Source organism: Trematomus bernacchii, unplaced genomic scaffold, assembly GCF_902827165.1.
Source record: "Trematomus bernacchii unplaced genomic scaffold, fTreBer1.1, whole genome shotgun sequence".
In the NCBI taxonomy this organism is placed as follows: domain Eukaryota; kingdom Metazoa; phylum Chordata; class Actinopteri; order Perciformes; family Nototheniidae; genus Trematomus; species Trematomus bernacchii.
In genome coordinates this window covers 14,631,432-14,651,955 of record NW_022988050.1, presented here as the reverse complement: position 1 = coordinate 14,651,955, position 20,524 = coordinate 14,631,432, and the positions used below count along the sequence as shown (strand labels likewise).

Below are 20,524 nucleotides of genomic sequence, written 5' to 3'. Positions count from 1 at the left end.
CACTCTTCTAAAGGAAGGATATGCTTTTAATCGCTTTGCTTGTGTCTGGTGAGAGACACTAAATATGAACATAACTTCTGTTCATTTACGAGAAAACTCCACAGGACACCTCTAAGGAAAGTCCATCCCACAGAGCCAATAGATAACAGCTTCATAATTCATAATTTCAGCAAATGTCCCCGTGGCACACTCCAGGCATCATGGACTCTGTGGACCCTGCTCCACAGTCTGCAAACTGGAAATAACTTATTACTTATCACATGGAGTTTTTCATTTCCCAGCCTGTTTGCAAAAGCCATCCAAACCCTTTCAATTTGTACCTGTATGTATCTCATATGTTTGTTAGAGTTCTGACAGCATCTACTGTATGCTATCTGGAGGAAATGGTATCTTTATAGCTCTCCTTTAGATACAAAATAGGATTTGATCTGATTTAAAACCTTAATTGTATCATATATTCTGAAAATGTACAATATAAACAATAAATATTCAGTGATTGATATCCTGATTGATGTAAATACAGATGAGAGTGTGATTGTTTTTTGTTTAGCTCTTTGCAACCTGGTCGTTTCCTAAATCTCTAAAACATGCATTCCTGTTTAAGCGCCACGACACCAACAGTGCAACATCAGATAGTACAACACATACAAACACACACACACACACACTTTCCAAAACGACATACTGGCACACTCACAGTGAACGCTCAGACGGGACACATACTCAGGGTTGTTGCCTCCACAGGCATTTCAACTGATACCCCTGAGGGATGAAGAGGAATGTGAGATGGGAAACAAACAGGAGGAAGAGTTGGCAGGACAGATGTACAGTACTTCTTAAATTCACTCAGGAGAAGCAGCAACAGAGCGCACTCATCCTTCCCAGCAGCCTTTAATAACACATTATGTAACAACTCCAGAAAATGTAGTGCATTTCCACTTCATGTAATAACAGCAGCATTTTGTAAAGTCAACAGCTTGAATGCAAAATGTAAAATGTTTCCCCGCATTTTGATGTTAATTATTAGAGACTAAAGTGGTATTTGCAAAAATATTAAGCTATTTTATTGATTGAAATGTAAAAGATACATTATATGATAACCAAGTAAGTCTTCATCTGTTCTTTAAAGAAGGCTAAAATTGCATTTGTAGATTTGACCAATGAAATATAATCTACCTAACTAATTGTATATTTGCAAATGAGTCAGTATGCATATTACACTTTTTTGGAATGAAGACGTGCATTTAGGTTTGTAATACTTAGATAATATATTATTACATATTAATGAATAAAAGTGTTCCGGCTTTTCGTGATAAACGTATTTGTTATAAAATGCGGAGAAATTAATTACATTTTGTGCTCAGGCGGTTTTTTACAAAATGTTGCGGATTATTACAAAAATCTTTCCTGGTTGTTAAATATTGTGTTATTACATAATGCCTTTTCTCGTGTGTGAAGTTAAAGGCAATATTGCAAGTGAATCAAATAAGGCAAAAGAAACAAAAAACATTAAAATAAAAACAAACAGTAAACACAAAATGTCAAAGTATGTGTCTGATTAAAAGTCCCCTGACAACATTGTCGCCATCGCCTCGTGTGATCCGGATTTATTTTGGGTATCTTTTGTTGTTTTCTCACAGTTTCACCCCTCTGGAGTACAGTGAGGTGTGACGATGAGATCCAGAGCGAGGCTGTCAGTAATCCAGTGGGAGAAGTGAAAAGGTCAATGTATGAGTGTGTGCCAGGGGAGGGGGAGGGGGGGGGGGGGGGGGGGGGGGGGCTCAGTGGCGTCATAGCACTGTGCTATCAGACTCTTCCTCCGACTCGGCTCTGAAGCCCGTGGGTTCACGCAGTGCCACCGAGTTCCTGAAGGGGGAGATGTGGGTCAGGTCGAAAATACAGTTCAGTTCCACGTCGATGATGGGGATGTCCAAGTTGCAGAGACAATCTGGCAGGGCCAAAACACAGACAGGAAATCAGTGAAAGAGAGTGAAATGACAATACTGTTGATGTGGGTGAAAGAAAGCTGGATGATGGTACACACAGCAGGTGGGTCGTTATAAACTCAGACCATTGAACCAAAGTATGAGAAAAATAAAAACAGCATGAAAGGGGTGCACGATTTACAAGGTGCACAGTATGTCATGGGGGTGTCTGCATACTTGCTTTTGGCCATGTAGTGCATTTATTTTAATTAGTTCAAATAGATAGTAAAGACTTTTTTAACTTTATCACAATACTGAGTTCAATGCTTGCCCAGCGCAACAGAAATGATTACAATTACCTCATTTTATATAGTTCCATGAAAGGCGAAAATATACTGACGTTTAATCCTTATAGCATGAGTCAAGCTTTAGGAACCGAAGATCCCACGATGCTAATATCTGTATCGACTCATCCCCTATCTATATACCCATTGCTAACACCTGATTCAGACATGATCAATGATCAATATAAAAAGGCTAGTCAATCCAGTAAACACTGTCGGACCCAGACCATGAGATCAGTGTAGTCATCCTTGTGTATGAACTAATATATTGACCTCAGTTTTGATGCAACAGTGTAACATGTGTGATGAATATCTGCACAAACAGGAAGTGTGCAGACTGAACAGCGATGGTGAGGGCAGTGAGGCACAACACTGTGGAGTTGGAGTAGGAGGGGAGGGTATGGGGGGGCATCTGGAGCAGGGCATTATGGGTGGGAATCCTGAGGGCAGAGAAGGTTGGAGGTTTTTGGCGACCGCCCCGGTCTGTTTAGCCATGCATCGCATCGATCTCAGCCGCCATGCAAAGGCTGAAACAATGGGTTAAAGCTGGTCTGAGGACAGCTGCTGTATAGAGTGCTGCAGGATGACTCCTAAAACCTGGAAATGAGTCAGCGCTTTGCACTTCAGGTTCCCTAGTCTCATAGTCAGGGAATAAGAAAAAAAAGTATGTCATCCCTGCAGCACTCTACATACATAATGAAAGGTAATGTACAATAAGGAGTGCATTAAGAGTGAGGCTGCCATAGAGCGGGGAATCAGACAGAAGCCTGATATAATATCTGCATCTACTGGCAACCTCACCCTACTGAGAGCTGACTCCATGGCAGGGGGGTTGGAGGGGTGGGGGGTGAGGCTTTAGCACAGGAACTCCTGCTTACCCTAAAAGTCCCTCTCACACATAGAATCACACTGAACCTCTCGGCTCATACCGCTGTAAGTGAGACAACGAGAGCAGTCGACAAGAGGGGACAAGTACAAGAAAATACAGTTGAAACTTACTGAGGTAAATAAAGAGATAAAAAGAGTTAAATCCAGAAACAGCCAACATGAAATAGACATACAGTATATTACCATATCATATATAATGATGATTTTCAACAAGTCCCATGAAAAGACACCATTTGACTTCCCTACCTGTAAAGACTTATTATTATTCTTTTCTTTTCTTTTTTTAATGTGTTTTTGGAATGCATACATTGAAAACAACCAAACTGAAATAAATAAACTAATTTAATCTTGACTAAACTAATCTAAACTGAACTATATACTAATCTCAAGTAAACTAATCTAAACTAATGATTAATTCACTGCCAGGTTGACATTTTGAAAAGTCGGAAATATATTAGTTATCAAAAGTTTATGGTAACTCAGTGATAACATTGAATCAATCATTCATTCATATATGTATGACCTGTTAAATAATCTTGTAAAGTCTGGTTGAACAGAAGCCAAATTATAATTTATGCAAAATAACAAAATCATACCTTAGAATAACCAGTAATTAATGGGCTAAGGTAAATGCAGTGAAATCTCATAAATTAAAAAAGTGAGTATTCAAAGCTGTACTTGAACACAACAGGTGTACACGTGTACAGATGTGTTGTTATCTGTATCATACACCTTACCTGTGGACATGCTTTCCCCAGGAGACAAACCATCCAGGAGGCCTGAAGAATGATCCAGGGGCTGGGGGCTGGTGCCGGGCGTGCTGGGGGGCTGAGGGGGGGGTAAGCTGGGTCTCTGCCGGGGTGGCTTGGGGGTGGGCCTGGCCTTGGTGAGGGTCCCGGCCAGTGAGGGGGGAGAGGAGAGAGACGGGGTGGAGGCCAGCTGGATCTGTCCCGGGGAGCCGATGGTGGCGTATCCCTGCGGGTAGCTGAAGCTGTACGGGGAGGGGGTGCTGGGGGGGGTGGGCGACAGGCTGACAGGGGACGGCTGGCCTGTGGACTGGTCCGACATGGCTCCTGACTGGCAGTACGGGACTTTGGGGGGGATCGGGGCCAGCTTCTTTGCTGCAGAGAGAACAGAAAAACATATTCCTGTTATATAAATATTACAAAACTGCAGTGAGATTTGACACGTGTTGAGCAATATGGAGCAGAGTCACTGCTGGAGAGCAGCTGTCAAAAGAACCAGTTTGAAGAATCACTTTTGGCAGCACTTTCTATGAAACCAATGTCTATAATGCATTATAGTTATAGACAAACATACACATTGCGTTGTAGTCTGCTTATAGCACTTTATAATTATAGTTGTGAGGCCGAATTAATCTCCATAATGCTTTATTATAATAATCATTACACATAAGAAAGTGTTACTTGTAAGGTCAAGAATCAAAATACCTCAGAATTGATGGTCATCATCATCATTGTTATAATGCATTATAATTGGAATACAAGTTATTCTATGTTGCCATGTTTGTAAAGTAAAGATTCATTTTATATGTTTTTTTGTGTGGTTGTTGCATTGATTTAATTATATATTCATATTTGTAACTTTACTAAACCAAGCAATGAACAGAATACATTTGATATAATGCATTAACAATGTCAGTATAACATGAAATTAAACCGTTTCAAGTGAGAACATGATATTAAAGGCTGGAGCTGTCATACTTTACACAATTATTGTGGAAAGGAATTCTCGATAACGCTATTGCGATATCTACAGAACTTTTGGAAAATATAATGGCAATGGAATTTCATTTTGTATTCTTTTAGCAAATTAGTTACACTTGTGCATGAAGGGGGGGGGGGGGGGTTGGTGGACGACAAAGGAAGAACAGAAAAAAAATGATTTAAAGGTCACCTATCATGCTATTTGTAGGCAATAGCATGGGTCTCAGATATATACAAATATATAAAAAACATGTCTATGAAGTGTTTTGCTCAAAATACCAAACAGATCACCCATTCTAGCCATGCCTCATATCCCTCTATTTCACTTCCTGTTTCAAAAGTGCTGATTTAGGGAATAAAGCTGTAAAGAAAAAAAATTGATAACAAAAAAAAGGAGGGGGCTGAGCTCATGCGGGACCCGGCAGCTACTGTCTAAACTAAATACTGCCGTGATGAAACGCCATATCATGGATTATTAAGGATTATTTCTGAAACAGTATGGAGCTCAAAGGCTTTCTCTCTTGCCGGTTATACCACAAGGTGAGTTCCTTTTTATTTCCTGCTTCTTCACACACATGCTCTCTCCAGTACAGGTTAGCTCTGAGTGTTAGCGATGCTAATGTAAACACCGACCATATTACGTCCAAAACAGTCGGGCATTGTTTCTGATAGCAACTTTCTGATAGTGCCGTGGGTCCACATTTCCGATATTACGTCATATCGGACGCAAATCTGGATCAGCTCCGTTGTAGCCCCGTTTTTAGAGATTTGGGTGCGGAGGAAAAGAGAGAGGGTTTTATTATCTGACGCTGCGTGAGTTCCCTGACACACCGGGGACACATATTTATGTATAAAAGACATAAAAAAGTGCATTTTGCATGATAGGTCCCCTTTAAGAGGTTTTGGAATATTTTAAAGATATTATCATGAATGAGTACAGTGTTTCCCCTAGGATGGAGTCATAGCAGCGGTGCTAAGGCACGTGGGCCCAGCATAATGTGAGCGCGTGGAATTTGTTTGTGTGTGCGTGTGCGAAGTGCGTCCCGCCAATTTGTTTCTATGTGTCTGCCAGCACAAGAAAGGCTCTTGAGGCCTAGTACCAGGGCCGGTTCTAGCCAATTTGCTGCCCTAGGCGAGATTTTATATATAAATGAAAAATACACCTTTATTGAACATACAGTAACATAAATACTACAAATCCACATGACAAACAATCAAAAATGAAAAAGGGTCGCCACTTATTATTATTTTAGTTTTTAAAAAAAAAGAAAATTTAAAAGAAACTAAATTTTTTCTTTTTTTTGGGTACCTGGCTGGCGCCCCCTAGCAGCACATATTTCAGCAGCGGCGCTGCGCCGCCACTATTGGTATATAGGGGAAACACTGGAGTAACATGACAAATATCGCGACCGCCCTAGTTTAGACTAATGGAGGGGTCAGCGCTCAGCCTCATTACCTCTCCTCAGGGTGTGGGGGCTGTGATCAGATCCACTAGAGGTCAGCGTCCCCTGCAGTCCCTGCAGTCCCTTCTGTCCAATCACTGGAGACAGCTCCTTGTTCTTTAGAGTACTGAGGACACATTGAAGGAGAAAAATACACACAGGAATTACAAGCATGCTCATGCATCTACCTTCTCTTTAATAACATGCCATACAAAATATGAGAGGACCCATAGTTCAATGTCAAGTTGCCTGAGTGATCACTGTCACAGGCTAACATGTAGTACACACTACGGGGCAGCAGAAGCACTTCGAAAATCCCAAATAAACTGTAATGGCTTAATGGATTTTCCTTAATGTTGCAGTGCAGTGCAGCCAGAATGCCAATGGGAGGACGGCCTGAAGGTCAAACATAACCAGTTTACTCAGCGGATGAGGCATGAATGGATGAGTCTGACTGAGGCTGCGGGGATTTAAAGATGTAGTGGAGCAATGCACATGGGCATCCATGGGCTTAATTTCAAAGTCTACATAAATTGGGCCTCATGCTGGAAATTCACTTAAATTCCTCTTATATACGCCTTTGTAACCTCGAGACTGGACTATTGTAACGCTCTGTATGTGGGTATGGACCAGGCCTCAATCAAACGCTTACAGCTAGTCCAAAACGCGGCTGCACGTTTGTTGACTGGTCACAAAAAGCGCGACCACATCACCCCTATTCTGGCCTCACTACACTGGCTTCCAGTTCGGTTCAGAATTGATTTTAAAGTCCTTTTATTTGTTTTTAAAGCCCTAAATGGGCTGGCTCCGGCCTATATAGCTGAACTGCTCCAGCGCTACACCCCAGCCAGAGCTTTAAGGTCTGCTGACCAGCTGCTGCTGGTAGTGCCCAAGACCAGGCTAACAACCAGAGGGCACCGAGCCTTCGCAGCAGCTGGCCCCAGGCTCTGGAACACTTTGCCCCTCCATGTGAGGTCGGCCCAGACCGTAGGGTTTTTTTTTTAAATCCACATTAAAAACACACTTCTTCTCTCTGGCTTTCTAATTAGAGCGGAGCACGACTCCTGACTTTTCCGTGTGTTTTATTCTTATTTTGTTTTTTAAGTTATATCTGTTGTAATTTATTGTCGTTTATTGTGTTTTGTAGTAATGTGTTTTTTATTACATGTACAGCACTTAGGCTCGACCAAAAATCGCTTTTAAAATGTGCTTTATAAATAAAACCTGATTTGATTTATAATTTATTTTCATTTTCACTTAAGAGAAGAAATAACAGAAGTCACCTCCATTTGAATCAAAGCTGCTTAACAGTCCATGTCTGCTCTGATCATGAATTGGAGGCATGTGGTTGATTATTGACATGGCAGGTGTTCTGCCATGAGCAAACACTAATAATTCAATCACTCTGATATTGAAGTTTTGTTTTGTTTTCTCAAATTCTAGTATGTCTCAGACCATTTTTGTACTGCTAACACAAGATGTTTTTCTTATCTTGGTAAAAGTGCCCCTCGACTGCTTCCAAAATGTTCTCTTATCTAAGAGTAGAGTAAGAAATGTGTAAATCCCAGAAATCAATGGGTACCTAGAAAAGAAAAATGTGGATACAAAGGAAAAAAAAGAGGAAATGTGTTATCCTAATCACTGCCTGCATGAGGCCCATTGTGTTGCTCTGATCTTGCAGTCTACCACTCAAGGCTCACTGGTATGACTCATTAACGCCCACTTTTTATAATGGTATGCACCGAAAGCCTTGAATGTCCTTTGTTGCCTGGCAACCGCCTCCTGAATATCCTGGCAACATGGAAAGTTATGGATTGCATTTATGGCAATTATATGAAAAGATGGATGGATCTGATAATGGAGTCCTAAAGAGCATAGATTTTCCTTGACTGACGGATACACTACGGAGGGAATAAAAGAGAACAAAGAACAGGGGGCTGCTGGGAGGATCTTAATCTCACATCATCCCCTCTCCTCCTCACATCATCCCTCTCTCTTCATGTGTGTGTGAGCTGTGTTGGAAGTTGGAGCGAGTTCAGCAGGCTTCTGTATTTACCTAGTCAGCTTGGCTCCTCTCTCTCGGCTACAGGCACAGGCTGCCCATGGAGGGGGAGCAGAGAGGGGGGTGTTGGGGGGTTTGGGGGAGCCAAGGAAAAGATCTTGACGAGTAAGAACGAGCGGGGGTTTGATGTAAAGGGTGGAGCCATTCGCTTCGGACGGGGCCGCATGCGACACGACGGACAGGGACGCCTGTTTTGGCAGGTGCAAGGAATTGGGTTTGGGGTTGGAGTTGACGTCAAGCGGCTGGGGGGAGGGGCTGAGGGAGTGGGGGAGCGTGGGCGGGCTGTAGCCACAGCGGCGGGAGGGAGGTGAAGGGCCGGGGGGCACAGAGTCGGGATTGGGAGCAACGGGACGCATACCCAGAGGTGCACGGGTGAAGTGATGGTGGTGAGGGAGCGAGAAGGAAGAGCAAGAGGAGGATGAGGAGGAAGATGAGGAAGAGGGGTAAGGGGGAGGCGGCCTCTCCTCCTCAGGGGAGGGGTAGGCGTAACCGGATTCCGACCAATTGGAGGATGCATCATCCGAGCTGCAATGATAAACACGTGAATGTTTCATGGGGTTGGAGCTGCAGAGCTGAGTGCAGGGAGGCATTAGAGCTTAAGACTGAGAGCTGTGGGATTTATTGTTAGGAGAGTTTAAGTTTGGGAGGAAATCAGGCGAATATTAATTATTGTGAGGTGTGGGAGCAAAGAAGTAGTAAATGAACGAGGAAGAGAACAGAGGAAACAATATGGAAGAAATGGGAAATCAAATAAAACTGAAAAGTGAATCACCTCATCCAGTGCAGGGCTTTGCGACAGTGGACTGTAAAGCTGTTAATGATGCTTGGACTAATGGCAAAAACACAAAACAGATATAATTCATGCACATGCAGCAATGAAACACTCAACTATGGAGGAACTTTTCTCAACTTTGTTTCCACATGTTACATGAAACAACCTAAGGACAAGAACACATCTTAACATGATATAGAGTTACACCACTCAGGCACAACACGTTTCTTCCAGACGTGGCTACTTTATGAGAGAATTAGAGATGAGAAATGAACACCAACTTAAAAAGGGACAGTTCACCTGAAAATGAAAAATACATATTGTTCCTCTAACATGTAGTAGTATTGATCAATGTAGATAATAATAAAATAACTAAAAGACAATAATGTACTTCTTTCTGAGTAGTGATGTGGTTTCAGCAGTTTAGCAGAAAGAAAATAGTTCCTATATTAAACTGCTCAGTCAGTGACTAGTAACTGGGCCCTTGATGTTAAATCTGCTAATGGACTTTGTGGCCCTTTAAAGCAGCACATGGAGGTTCCATCTAGTTCCACTATAATTAGAGAAGGGAGTCGATATCTCCAAAACTCGACAGCTAGCATCAACACAATCTAGATTGAATAGCACTACAGGTAAGAGGATGAATGTGTATTTTACATTTTAGGGTATTACATTTTGCCCTTTTTAAAGCAATGACATCGTTTGACATGACATGCTTCATCCGAGGTGAGACACCGGGGTTCATACAGAGGTGGGGACGAGCATTTTGTGGGGGAAAACAGCAAGAGACAAGAAGAACGTGGAGCAGACGGCGCTGTACGGGGGTCAGTTGCAGGGCACGCGGGTGGGTAGGGGAGCAGCAGCAGGTGGGAGGAGGTTAAGGCCAGGGGGGGGTACGAAAGCCTTACCTGGCTCGATCGCTGTTAGTGGGAGGAGGGGTGGGGGAGGGGGTGGCAGAGAAATCCCCAGCAGGCTGCTCGGGGGTGAGAGCGTCAGTGGGGGCGATGGGGGGGTGCACGCTCGGCGGCGTGGACGAGCATTTACGCGAAGAAGACGAGCCCCTGCGCGCCACCCAAGTAGTGTCCATCACCCTGACACCCATGCTGCAGTGGGACAGAGATGCACAGCCAATCAAATCAAGGGAGGGTGTGTGTGGTTTAGGGGGGGGGGGGGACCACACCCTACACAGATCGTCAGGGATGCTAAAAACGGAGGAGCTTCCCTGTCCATCGTGTGTCACTCCACCCACATTGTCTTGCATGAGTGTACTTGTGTACCTGAGCATGCACAAACAGAGAACATTTCCCCTACACAATGTTTAACTCCCTCATTTATGACACATTCTCCTGTAGGATGACAATGTATGAAGTTGAAATTAAGTGAAATTGTGTGAAAACTGCAAAAAAAAGAACAGTTTGATTTAAGTGAAGAAGTACATGAAGATGTGATGGTCCTTTTGGCATTTGGGAAACACCCATTATTTGCTTTGTCTGTCCATTCAACTGAAGCTAGCATCTAGTTAGCTTAGCTTAGCATGAAGACTCAGATCAGCGGGGCTCTGTCCAAAGATGAACATTTACCAGCACCTCTAAATCTCAAATCTAAAAATGTAACACGTAAAAAGGAGTGTTATATGCTGGAATATATCTTGGTCGAGACTGAGTAATGACTTTCTTACGATTTGTCCACTAACTTTTTTACAAATTTAGCTAAAAACATGGCGGGTGACAGTATATGGGATTTGTTGGTAATGCGTATCATTTTCTAATGTCATTTGTAATATGTTATAAGGTTGTAACCATTATTTGCTGTTCGCAGAGGGTGATCTATTTTAGTTACAAAACTTTGTTATCAGCATTAACTCTGATAACAGTGGTGATTTTAGGTAAAAAAACACATTTTTAAAGCTAGCCAGAATTGAGCAATAAAATACAACACATCTTTTTGTAGCGTCCATTATGTTTCACGTTCATTATGCTTTCAAAATTTTAACACACTGAAGTTGGAAAAACAACGTTCTAACTCGGTAGATCGAACAATCTAAGGAGCATGTGAATGCACCACAAGAAGTGCTGACCTTTCATCTTTTTACCTGGCTAGCTCCACCTACTTCGAGTCTTTATGCTAAGCTAATTGTGAGCAGGATCATATTTAACAAACACACATTAGCAGAAATCTTTTAAGAGTATCTCCCAACATTTTTTTTCAATATTTTTGATAGAAATAACAGGAAATAACCTAACTATGAATAGGACCTATAAACAAGAGGCTATTGTACTCACAGGCTGAACAAGTTTATCCAGTACCAGAAAGATGCTACTTATGTAAACACAGAAAGAAAAGCCTTCTTTGTCCATGCCCCCCCTTTTGTCCCTTCGCTCTCTTAGAGACATTGAACTATAGGAGTCCAACAGGCAGACCTGCTCAGAGCATTAAACACACACACGACAGATGAGTGACACTTCCTGTCAACGTGCAGCTGACACAAACAGATGATGAATAGACCGATGAGAGGATGACTCGGGGGGGTGAGGATCTATACTGTACCTTTGTATCTTCCTAATGCTGCATAGTTAAAAACAGAGACAAGCACAATGAGGACACGCTCATTAACAGCACTGTTATCAAAGCAGCAAAGAGCCAAGAAAGAGGAACAAAACGGGGGGCTGGCCTGGCGGGGGGGCTGAAGGGGATCAGAGTCACGCTGAGTGTAATGAGGAGAGCGATCTGACGGGTGATGTGTGCTCTCCCTGGAGCGCTTCAGCCACGTCAAAACCCAGAGAGAAAATGATAGTCCCATTAACGCTAATTAGCTCATAGTTTCCCTAATGGATAGCAGAAAATCCCCCCCAAAAAGAAAAATCTGGTTCATTCATGCATCACGCTGAGTATTTCATATTCATGGTTCAACTACAATGTTATTACCAAAGATATTTGGACACCCTTTATTTATGTTTTGGTGGCTGTTCTTCATGGTTTTAGCCGATAGTTCCAGTGGAAGGATTTTTTTAGACGATATTGAGCATCCAAATTTTGAGCAAAGCTTGGGTAAGACCCTTTCTCGTTTCAATGTGGTGATTCCCCCATGTAGAAGTCCAGATTTCTGGCCAATGAGCCCCTGGGCGCAGACATGTAAAGGGCCCCAAGCCCACATTCCTAACAACAATAGCAAACAACATTGAGAGACATCTTTTAGGTCATTGTGCGTTTGCATTAGTTTTGCATCGCTTTATAGATGTTCTGCGTTTTTCAAGGTATTTCTGTGTCTTTTTCTGGATCTCTATGTAGCCTTTTTGGCTTGTTGTTGTTGTTTTTTGGTTGTTTTTCACTTCTTTGTAGTCGCTTTGGTGATTTGGAGGTGTCTAGGTGTCAGTTTTGTGTTAATTTGTGGCTATTCTGTGCCTATTTTTAATTCTACACAAGATGAAGAAATGTTAGCAGGAACATAAACAGATGCTCTGAGACAGGGCCGATATGAAACATACAAATCTCATGCATTACTCTGATATCAAATTTTTTTCTGACTCTCTGCAGGTAAGTAAATAGGCTTCGACATGTTTAAATATTTTTGGGCTCAAAGAGCATCGACGGTTTTTGTAACTGCTGACTTTCTTATTGCACAAAATATATTGCTTGACCAGCTCAAGTTCTTTCTTTTTATGTCCAGACTACCTATAAATTGTTTTAACTTGCCAGATTAATGTAGAGGATAAGTGCAGCATGTGTCCTTCAACTACTCCTGCTCCCTACAGAAAATAAAGGGGAAATGATCCCATCTTTATTCTTCACATGTAGGCAGACAGATCCTCTCAAGCAGAACATTTGAGTGTCTGGAAGTCAATTAAGTATTTGACAGCAGTGTGCACTACGTAGACATTTAAAGTCAAACTTTATAACCATGTACACTGCTAAATCTAAAAATCTTTTATACAGAAAAACTCTAATTGGAAGGCAGGTTAGCTGTGCTGCTGAGCCTGCTAATTCTGAAGAGAGTGCTTCTATTGTAAGCTGGGTTCTATTGATCAGATCTAACACACACACACACACACACACACACACACACACACACACACACCGGGTCCAGGTTTAATTAGCGGGCCGCATGTGGTCTCAGGGCTGAATCAGACTCAGACTCGCCGCGGGGCCTGATAAGACGAGGGTGTATTAAAGCATTAAAGAAAGAGACAGTGAGACGGACAGACGGACAGAGAAAAGAGAAAGAAAGCCCCTCTCTGGGCCTCGGCTAATCCCCCTCCACAGATCCAGGATTGTCAGATTCCTCATTTCACAGACTAAATGTCATCTCTTTCTCTTTCTCTTTTGTCACTTTCTCCCCCCGCTCACTAGACTACAGATACGAGTCATTCTGTCCACCTCATAGTGAAACTGAGCTTTTCACTGCGGTCTCCTCTTACATTACACTTGTGTAATCAGTGGGGAATTCTTCTCACGTTTGAAGAGAATCATGCAGAAACTTGACTTGCCTAGAAGTGTGAATGGTGTGTAGAATCACTGGGAGCTCTTACACAGTTTCCTGTCTTTGTTTGATTTCGAGCAATTCTTCCTCAAAGTTTGTTTGCCTTTGAACTCTCATTCTTCTTGTTTCAAAAGCATATTGAACTCAACATGGCAGCTTATTTAGATGTTATTTAGAGGATACAGCACCATGTTAGATTTCATTGCTGCACAAAGTCTTGGATCATTATTTTATCGACAGCAGTTCTTGAATGTAATCAAGTACATTTACATTTTATGTGGTTATGTACAATTTTGAGGTACTTTTTTAAATAACAGCTTTGCATTTAATTTGACTTTTAATACTTGAAATGTTTTCCCTATAATAACTATTTATGTTTTTTTATTCATATTAATTGTATTATTACTTTTTACATTTACTAATATATTTTAGAATCTTTTTGTCAATTCTTTAAAAAAAAAGTTTGAAAGCACTTTAGAGCTTTATTTACAGTTTATTTATCAACTTTATTTATAGAGCTATCCTGCTTAATATATTCCATTTGTATTAGAACAAAAATGATTATTACTTAGTTTGACAATTTTGTATACTATTACTATACTTCACTAAACTTTTGTGAAGTTAAATTAACTTCACAAAAAATGGTATATCTGACTCTTAATAATTTTCTGACAACATTTGTTATTTTGTATTTATATACATTCATAAGTGAATTTCACACTCCAATGATAGAAGCTGGTAAAAAGAAAGTCCTGCTTATTTCAGACGCTAATTTGCTTTCTTATTTGCAATAAATTAGCCTATGACTTACTTAAGATTAACAATAAACAGAAATGGATCGTAGCTGGTCTAGAGGGGTCTTACCCGTCCTTCTTATAGAACTCCAGCATCATGTTGTCCGTGGCGACGCTCAGCGGCCGTCGGCTCTGGTCGTTCTGCTTCCTCTCTATCTGATCCATGTCAGGAGACGGCATCAAGCTGTAGTTGGCGTTGTGGTTTGTGTGGACCGGGCTTCCGTAGTTCCCCGTGACGTTGAACTCGATTTCTATGACGGACCAGAAAAAAAGGAACAAAATACAGGAACTATTCAGTGTGTTGTTGTTTGAGTAAGTCTAATCAAATCCTCAATAAAAATAGTATCCAAGCAGTGTTGGAATGCAACTAAGTACATTTACTTATGTTATCTGTCAAACATTTCCTGTCTAGTAAAAATGAAATATGAAGTTTGTTTTTCCTGATAAACAGAGGATCAAGTGTTCCTTTATCTGTTGGAGATCTCGTACATCTTGAGCTCAATAAAGTATTTAAAAAGGCTTTGGGATCAGCAGGAAAATGCACGGTCACCTCCAGGGAAGAACCAGTCTGCGTGCTGGATGATGGGCTCGATGATGCCGACGATCTGCAGGGACACGGTGGTCATCATCTCTGTGATGTTCCTGCAGACAGAGACAGAGGCTTTATTACAGCGGGCTGGAGAGGATCAGGAAGATTTACACTCGTCTGTGATTAACACGTTTTATTGTATTGCAGAGGCATTCAAAAGGAGAAAATTCAAAAGCGTTTTAGAAAGGTTGGCTATTCAAATACTAATTAAAAGTAAGAGGGGGATAAAGGGTTTGTAAGATTTACACAGAGATATTATAAGGGAGGTGTCCTTCACTCTTTCTAAACCGCTGACTCATCCTCATCATGAGTGCACTTTCTGATAAAAAGTCTCCTCAAGATGTGTGTGTGTGTGTGTGTGTGTGTGTGTGTGTGTGTGTGTGTGTGTGTGTGTGTGTGTGTGTGTGTGTGTGTGTGTGTGTGTGTGTGTGTGTGTGTGTGTGTGTGTGTGTACCTATTGGCCTTTTTGTTATTAGTACGTTGAGCTCTGAGCAACATCATGAAGATTAGGAGATATTAAAATGTGCCACTAAGAAAAATGACATCCCTGTGGAACTGCATACAAAACAGTATTATTACAATAGACTGTTTATGAAAAAGCACGCTCCTCTTCTAGACTGAACAAAGAGGACACTGAGGTTCTACTGCACCCAAACATTTTCTCCCCCTTAAAAGATTCCTGATGCTGTCCATTTTTAGCTCCTACTGTGCAACAAATGACAACTCGAGACATTTAAATCATCCTCGCTCTACGCAGATATTATTATATTCCATTATGGAGGTACATTTGCAAATATAATACATGCAGGACTGGGAGGTCAACAAGTCTGAATATTTGTCATCGGGTTGGAAAAACACACGTTGCAGCTGACAGCAGGTTGTTCTGCTCGTGTTAAAACCTCTGTGTGTGTGTGTGTGTGTGTGTGTGTGTGTGTGTGTGTGTGTGTGTGTGTGTGTGTGTGTGTGTGTGTGTGTGTGTGTTTCTACAAGACAAATATCTATGTACGACTTCCTCAACATTTTAGTTTGCCTCATTCAGAGTTCTGTTTCTTTAAGAATGGAAAATGGTTGAAAATGAGAAGAAGCTACCCTCTGCCCCCCACAAAGCACAGAGGTTCAAATGTGTGCTTTGAAAGCCCCTTTGATTATTTCACCCGTTCGGCTTCACACTAATTTGAAAAGACATGAGACATGCTCTGTTGGTCACACCCTTAATGTATGTTACATCATTAAGAAAGCCAAGGAAGTGCTCTTCACAGCACCAGGACTCAAACTGCATGCATGGTGTTTGAAATGAAGCCTCAATGTCATGTCCTCCACAGAGGACAAATATGAAATGCTGGGTCTCAAAAGGATAGCTTTAGTCGAGAGCTGGAATAAATTAATGCAGAATACCGTTAGAAAAAGAGGAAAAAGATGATTATAATTTGTATCTATTTTCTATAGGGAAATAAAACGTGAAATCGAATTAATTATACATTTGTGTTGTACAGTATGGATATCAATACTTGACCTTTTATTGAGGAGCTTTTGCAAAGGAACAGTGATCAATTGTAATATGAGCTATAATCTTTACTCTACTTGTTTTAGGCACTTTGAACTGAAAACATTTGGCATTGCTAGTTTTAAGCAGCAGTGGAAATCAAAACATTTTAAGTTCACATTCATTACAGAAGAAAAACCACAACGCATGTTTTTGCATTTGTAGTTCCTTAAAAATGAACACAAGGTGCATTCTGACGTCGTACTGTAAGTTGTATGTTATATTCTTTGATAAAGGAATGTTAACTACTGACTAAGTATGCGTCTCTGCTGTCTCACCCTTCGTTGTGCATCCACAGCAGGTTGGGTCCCAGGACAATAGCGATGTTTCCAGGAGTCATCTTGTTCAGATCCTGGTATTCAGTCAGTTTGGAGAGGAACTTGATCAAATACCTGTTAATACAGAAACAGGGAATACATTAGATTTTGTCTTTTAGATTTTGTATACATTTTAAAAAGGTACTTTTCTATTGCTGTCCTGTAAAAACATACTAAGCTAATAAAAACTGCCCTGTTTTTAGTTTTGTGTGAGTTCAGCTTTCTACAGATCTGATTGTATTGAAATTATTTTTTTAATTTAAGAGGTAAACACTTTGTTGCATTGTTTTCACTTGACAGCTGGGATTTACAAAAACTAAGAGTGCGACATTTGCAGGAGGCTCACACTCTCTGGAAATGCAATCATTTACCAGCTGCAGAGTTAATGAGATACTTCCTATCTGTCTGGGTTGGGTTTGTGTCGCTATTGATACTGTGCCAAATGTAGAGCCACATTTGCACATATCCACTTTTCTTTCATGTTTTCGGAAGGTTATATTGTATTGGTGAAAGTGGGAAATAACAGAACAGAACTGAGCTGTAGTGCAGCTCAAGTTTCCCACCCTGCTTTCTTCAAGTTTAAATAAGATCAAATCCAAGACTAAAAGAGAACACTGTGCTTCAACAGAGCATGCCTGCATGAATTACACTCAGCTTATTATAACAGCAAACTATCGTTTTTGTCTCTTCATCTCTTTCTAAGACCCAGAGATGTGGCAGTGTGTTTCTGTGCCGACAGAATGATTCATCTGGCTGAGCTGCAGCTGGATGAGCACCAGGCTCTCTCCAGCAGCAGCCATCATCCGGACAGGTGACAGGTCTGCTCAAAGGACGCCTGCCTAAAAATAACACCTATTTGTGCGATTCGATTATGACACTGACAAATGCTGCAGTATCTCTGCTCTTTCAATTTCTCTCCCGTCTCTCCTCTCTGACTTCCTCTCCCCCTCGCAGTGCCTTTTGATCGAGAGATAAGCCCTCTGGCAAACATCTACAGCTCGTCTTAATCCACCTCCGCCATAAGGCCTCTGTCTCAGCACCGCTTCACACTGAGCTACACATGTGGAAGGTGTAGATTAGAAGCATACCTCCGCCGAAAGAAAAAACATTACTTATAGTGAAAACCACCCTTGAATGATGGGATGGTAGACTAAAAGCTTTAGGAATCCAAACTATAACATATAATAAGTACCCTGTATCGAGATTGAAGCAAAACAAGTTATATTTGACCTTTTTAGAGAGGTTTAGCAAAAAAAGTTCCAGGCGGAATAAGCTTTCGGCACATTTGGGTACATCTGGTTCCATCAGTGCCATTTGACCTTTTTCAGGTACCAGACTATAAAAATGATGTATTACATTGAATTATCACCATAGGTATTCATTCCATCCAAAGAAAAAAAATTAAAATTAAAAAAATTAATACAAAATAAAAAAATTGAAATCTTTTTTTTTTTTTTTTTTTAATTTGTGAAAAAACAAAAGACCCGCCGACGGGGGCTTTGGGGCTTAACAGGTTAATGTAGGCTTACTGTTTCCATGGTAACAAACAGTGACATCTGCTTATCGATTTTTTGTATATAAACTAATATCTAATTGCAGAGAAAGTATTCAGATCTGAAACAGTTACAAATCTTGCAAAGTAAAAAGTACTGGCATCAAAATACTTAAATACATAGAGTACGGCTGTGGCTCAGTGGATAGAGTGTGGGACTTCGAATCAGGGGATAGCAAGTTTGAGTCCCACTGCAGTCAGCATGTCGTTGTGTCCCTGGGCAAGACACTTCACCCCAAATTGCTCCTGTGGGGAATGCCCTCAGTACTGAATGTATGTAAGTCCGGGGGGGGGGGTCATATTAAATGTATGTACTGCTGGATGGCTTAATAATCCATAACATATGTTATTTTGCATTTCAGTGACAAATCTGCTGCCTTGACTTTTGCTACACTGATAAATGTGTGTGTGTGTGTGTGTGTGTGTGTGTGTGTGTGTGTGTGTGTGTGTGTGTGTGTGTGTGTGACTGTGTGTGTGTGTGGAAGTGAGCAGCATCTTACATTTTGGACTCTAGTTATTTTTTCTTGTTACAGTAACATTTCCTTGCAACTGGAATTTCCCCAAACATTTTCTGCGTGAGTGAACAGTTTCTTTTGGCTTGCTCAGTCGACAATGTTTTTGACAAAAGTGAAAATGTGTCCTACTTAACACAGTGAAGAAGTACAGAGGTTTGTGCAACAGATTTCTGTGTGAAGCCTGACTAATCACTTCATGGTTCTGACTCCCAGCAGAGCCCAGGAGAGGAACATGGAAACAGTGACTCACTTAAAGTTGTTGTTGTTGGCCGGGGGGAGTTTCTCACAGGCGTTGAGGAGAGCCTGCAGTCTCTTGTCTTGATCTTGAATGCTGAAGGACCACAGGAAGAAGAAAAGTTCAATAAAAATGAAAGATAAAGTTCAAAAGAAAAGAAGCAACACGATGAAATAAAAAGCTACCGACTTTGAGGCCTGGATCCAGTCGTTGTAGAGCTCGTATGTCATTAGCGGCTCTGGGAGCTCCCGCAGGTACGACTTCAAAGCACCTGCGGAGAACAAAATAATAAGATGAATGCATGCATGCAAGGGGAAATGTGTGCAAATACTATGCATATATAATAAAAATGAGCCTGCATGAGATCAAAGTGCCTGTCACCTTGAGACGGGAGGGCATTTGGAAGGGTTGTCATGTTGTGATTGACATCTCGGCTGTCAGTGCAGTTATTCAGATTCCTATGCGGTTTTTATTCAGTCATAATAATGTAGTCAAAATGGTATTACTTCTGGGAAGGGGGTCCTGACATACAACAACTATTGCATACAGTAAGTACCATAATGCTTAAGCCAAAATGTTAATTAACTACTGCATCAATCCCACCCTGAATTCTGTTCAACATCATTGAAAACAATTATTTCCCATGATTATTTTTATGAATAAGGAAGGCATTACAGAAATGATGGAGAAACATCCCACTTTAAATTCTACACTCACTTAAAGCAAAGAGCAGTGACTAGATTCCGCCTTATATCTACAGTGCATTGTATCCGTCACTGCATCTGTCTGGCAATAGAATTCATTATAGCATACTCGTAAATACCATTATTGAGAACAGAATGTTTTACTGCAATTATTTTATCATATTTATGCATTATAATAACATTTCAAAAATGTATTGTTTGTTTGCTTTTTCACAGAAGAAATACAACAGCATCAGACCCACCTACGCTGATACAACGAGCCCTTTAAAAAACACTATCTCCAAACATAATTTGATCAGAAGTCGTGGGTGGCAGGAGCATTTTCCAGCTCTGAGGAGGAAGGGGACGGCTGACTGGGTTTCTCTCCAACTTGTCTTCTTTTCTCTGGTCTGCTGAGTTAATTTCCCCCGGAGTGTGTGGGATGGATGACAAACGTAAAGCCAGGGCTTCCCTCACTGGGAGACAGCTCGGAGCTGCTGTTCTGTCTGACTGTGTCTTTGGATCTTTGTTGGTGCTAAATAAACACATTAAATGCTGGAATTATGATGAAACTACAAATCCTCTAGTTAGATATTAACAAAGAGAAGTCTGCTGCTTTTTCATTGATGCTGATTGGAGATGAACCTCTGCTCCTCCAG

At 41.2% G+C, this 20,524-nt stretch overlaps 1 protein-coding gene across 4 annotated transcripts in view; it reads right to left on the bottom strand.

The window, feature by feature from the left end:
• Positions 1 to 1,781: 1,781 nt before the first annotated feature.
• The window catches only part of LOC117473530 (rho GTPase-activating protein 44-like), a 78,772-nt gene continuing 60,029 nt past the window's right edge, over positions 1,782 to 20,524 (bottom strand). For 2 of the 4 annotated variants that reach the window (XM_034119136.1, XM_034119137.1), the window contains exons 12-20: positions 19,372 to 19,453; positions 19,198 to 19,278; positions 16,842 to 16,955; positions 14,982 to 15,073; positions 14,502 to 14,682; positions 9,161 to 9,217; positions 6,341 to 6,453; positions 3,895 to 4,278; positions 1,782 to 1,948 (exon numbers count right to left, since the gene is read on the bottom strand). In XM_034119136.1, coding sequence (XP_033975027.1) covers positions 1,791 to 1,948; positions 3,895 to 4,278; positions 6,341 to 6,453; positions 9,161 to 9,217; positions 14,502 to 14,682; positions 14,982 to 15,073; positions 16,842 to 16,955; positions 19,198 to 19,278; positions 19,372 to 19,453 — 1,262 coding nt within the window. In that variant the 3' untranslated portion in view covers positions 1,782 to 1,790. Of the gene's footprint in view, positions 1,949 to 3,894; positions 4,279 to 6,340; positions 6,454 to 9,160; positions 9,218 to 10,068; positions 10,264 to 11,707; positions 11,726 to 14,501; positions 14,683 to 14,981; positions 15,074 to 16,841; positions 16,956 to 19,197; positions 19,279 to 19,371; positions 19,454 to 20,524 lie in introns of all 4 variants that reach the window. The other 2 variants (XM_034119140.1, XM_034119138.1) reach the window with 2 other exon arrangements.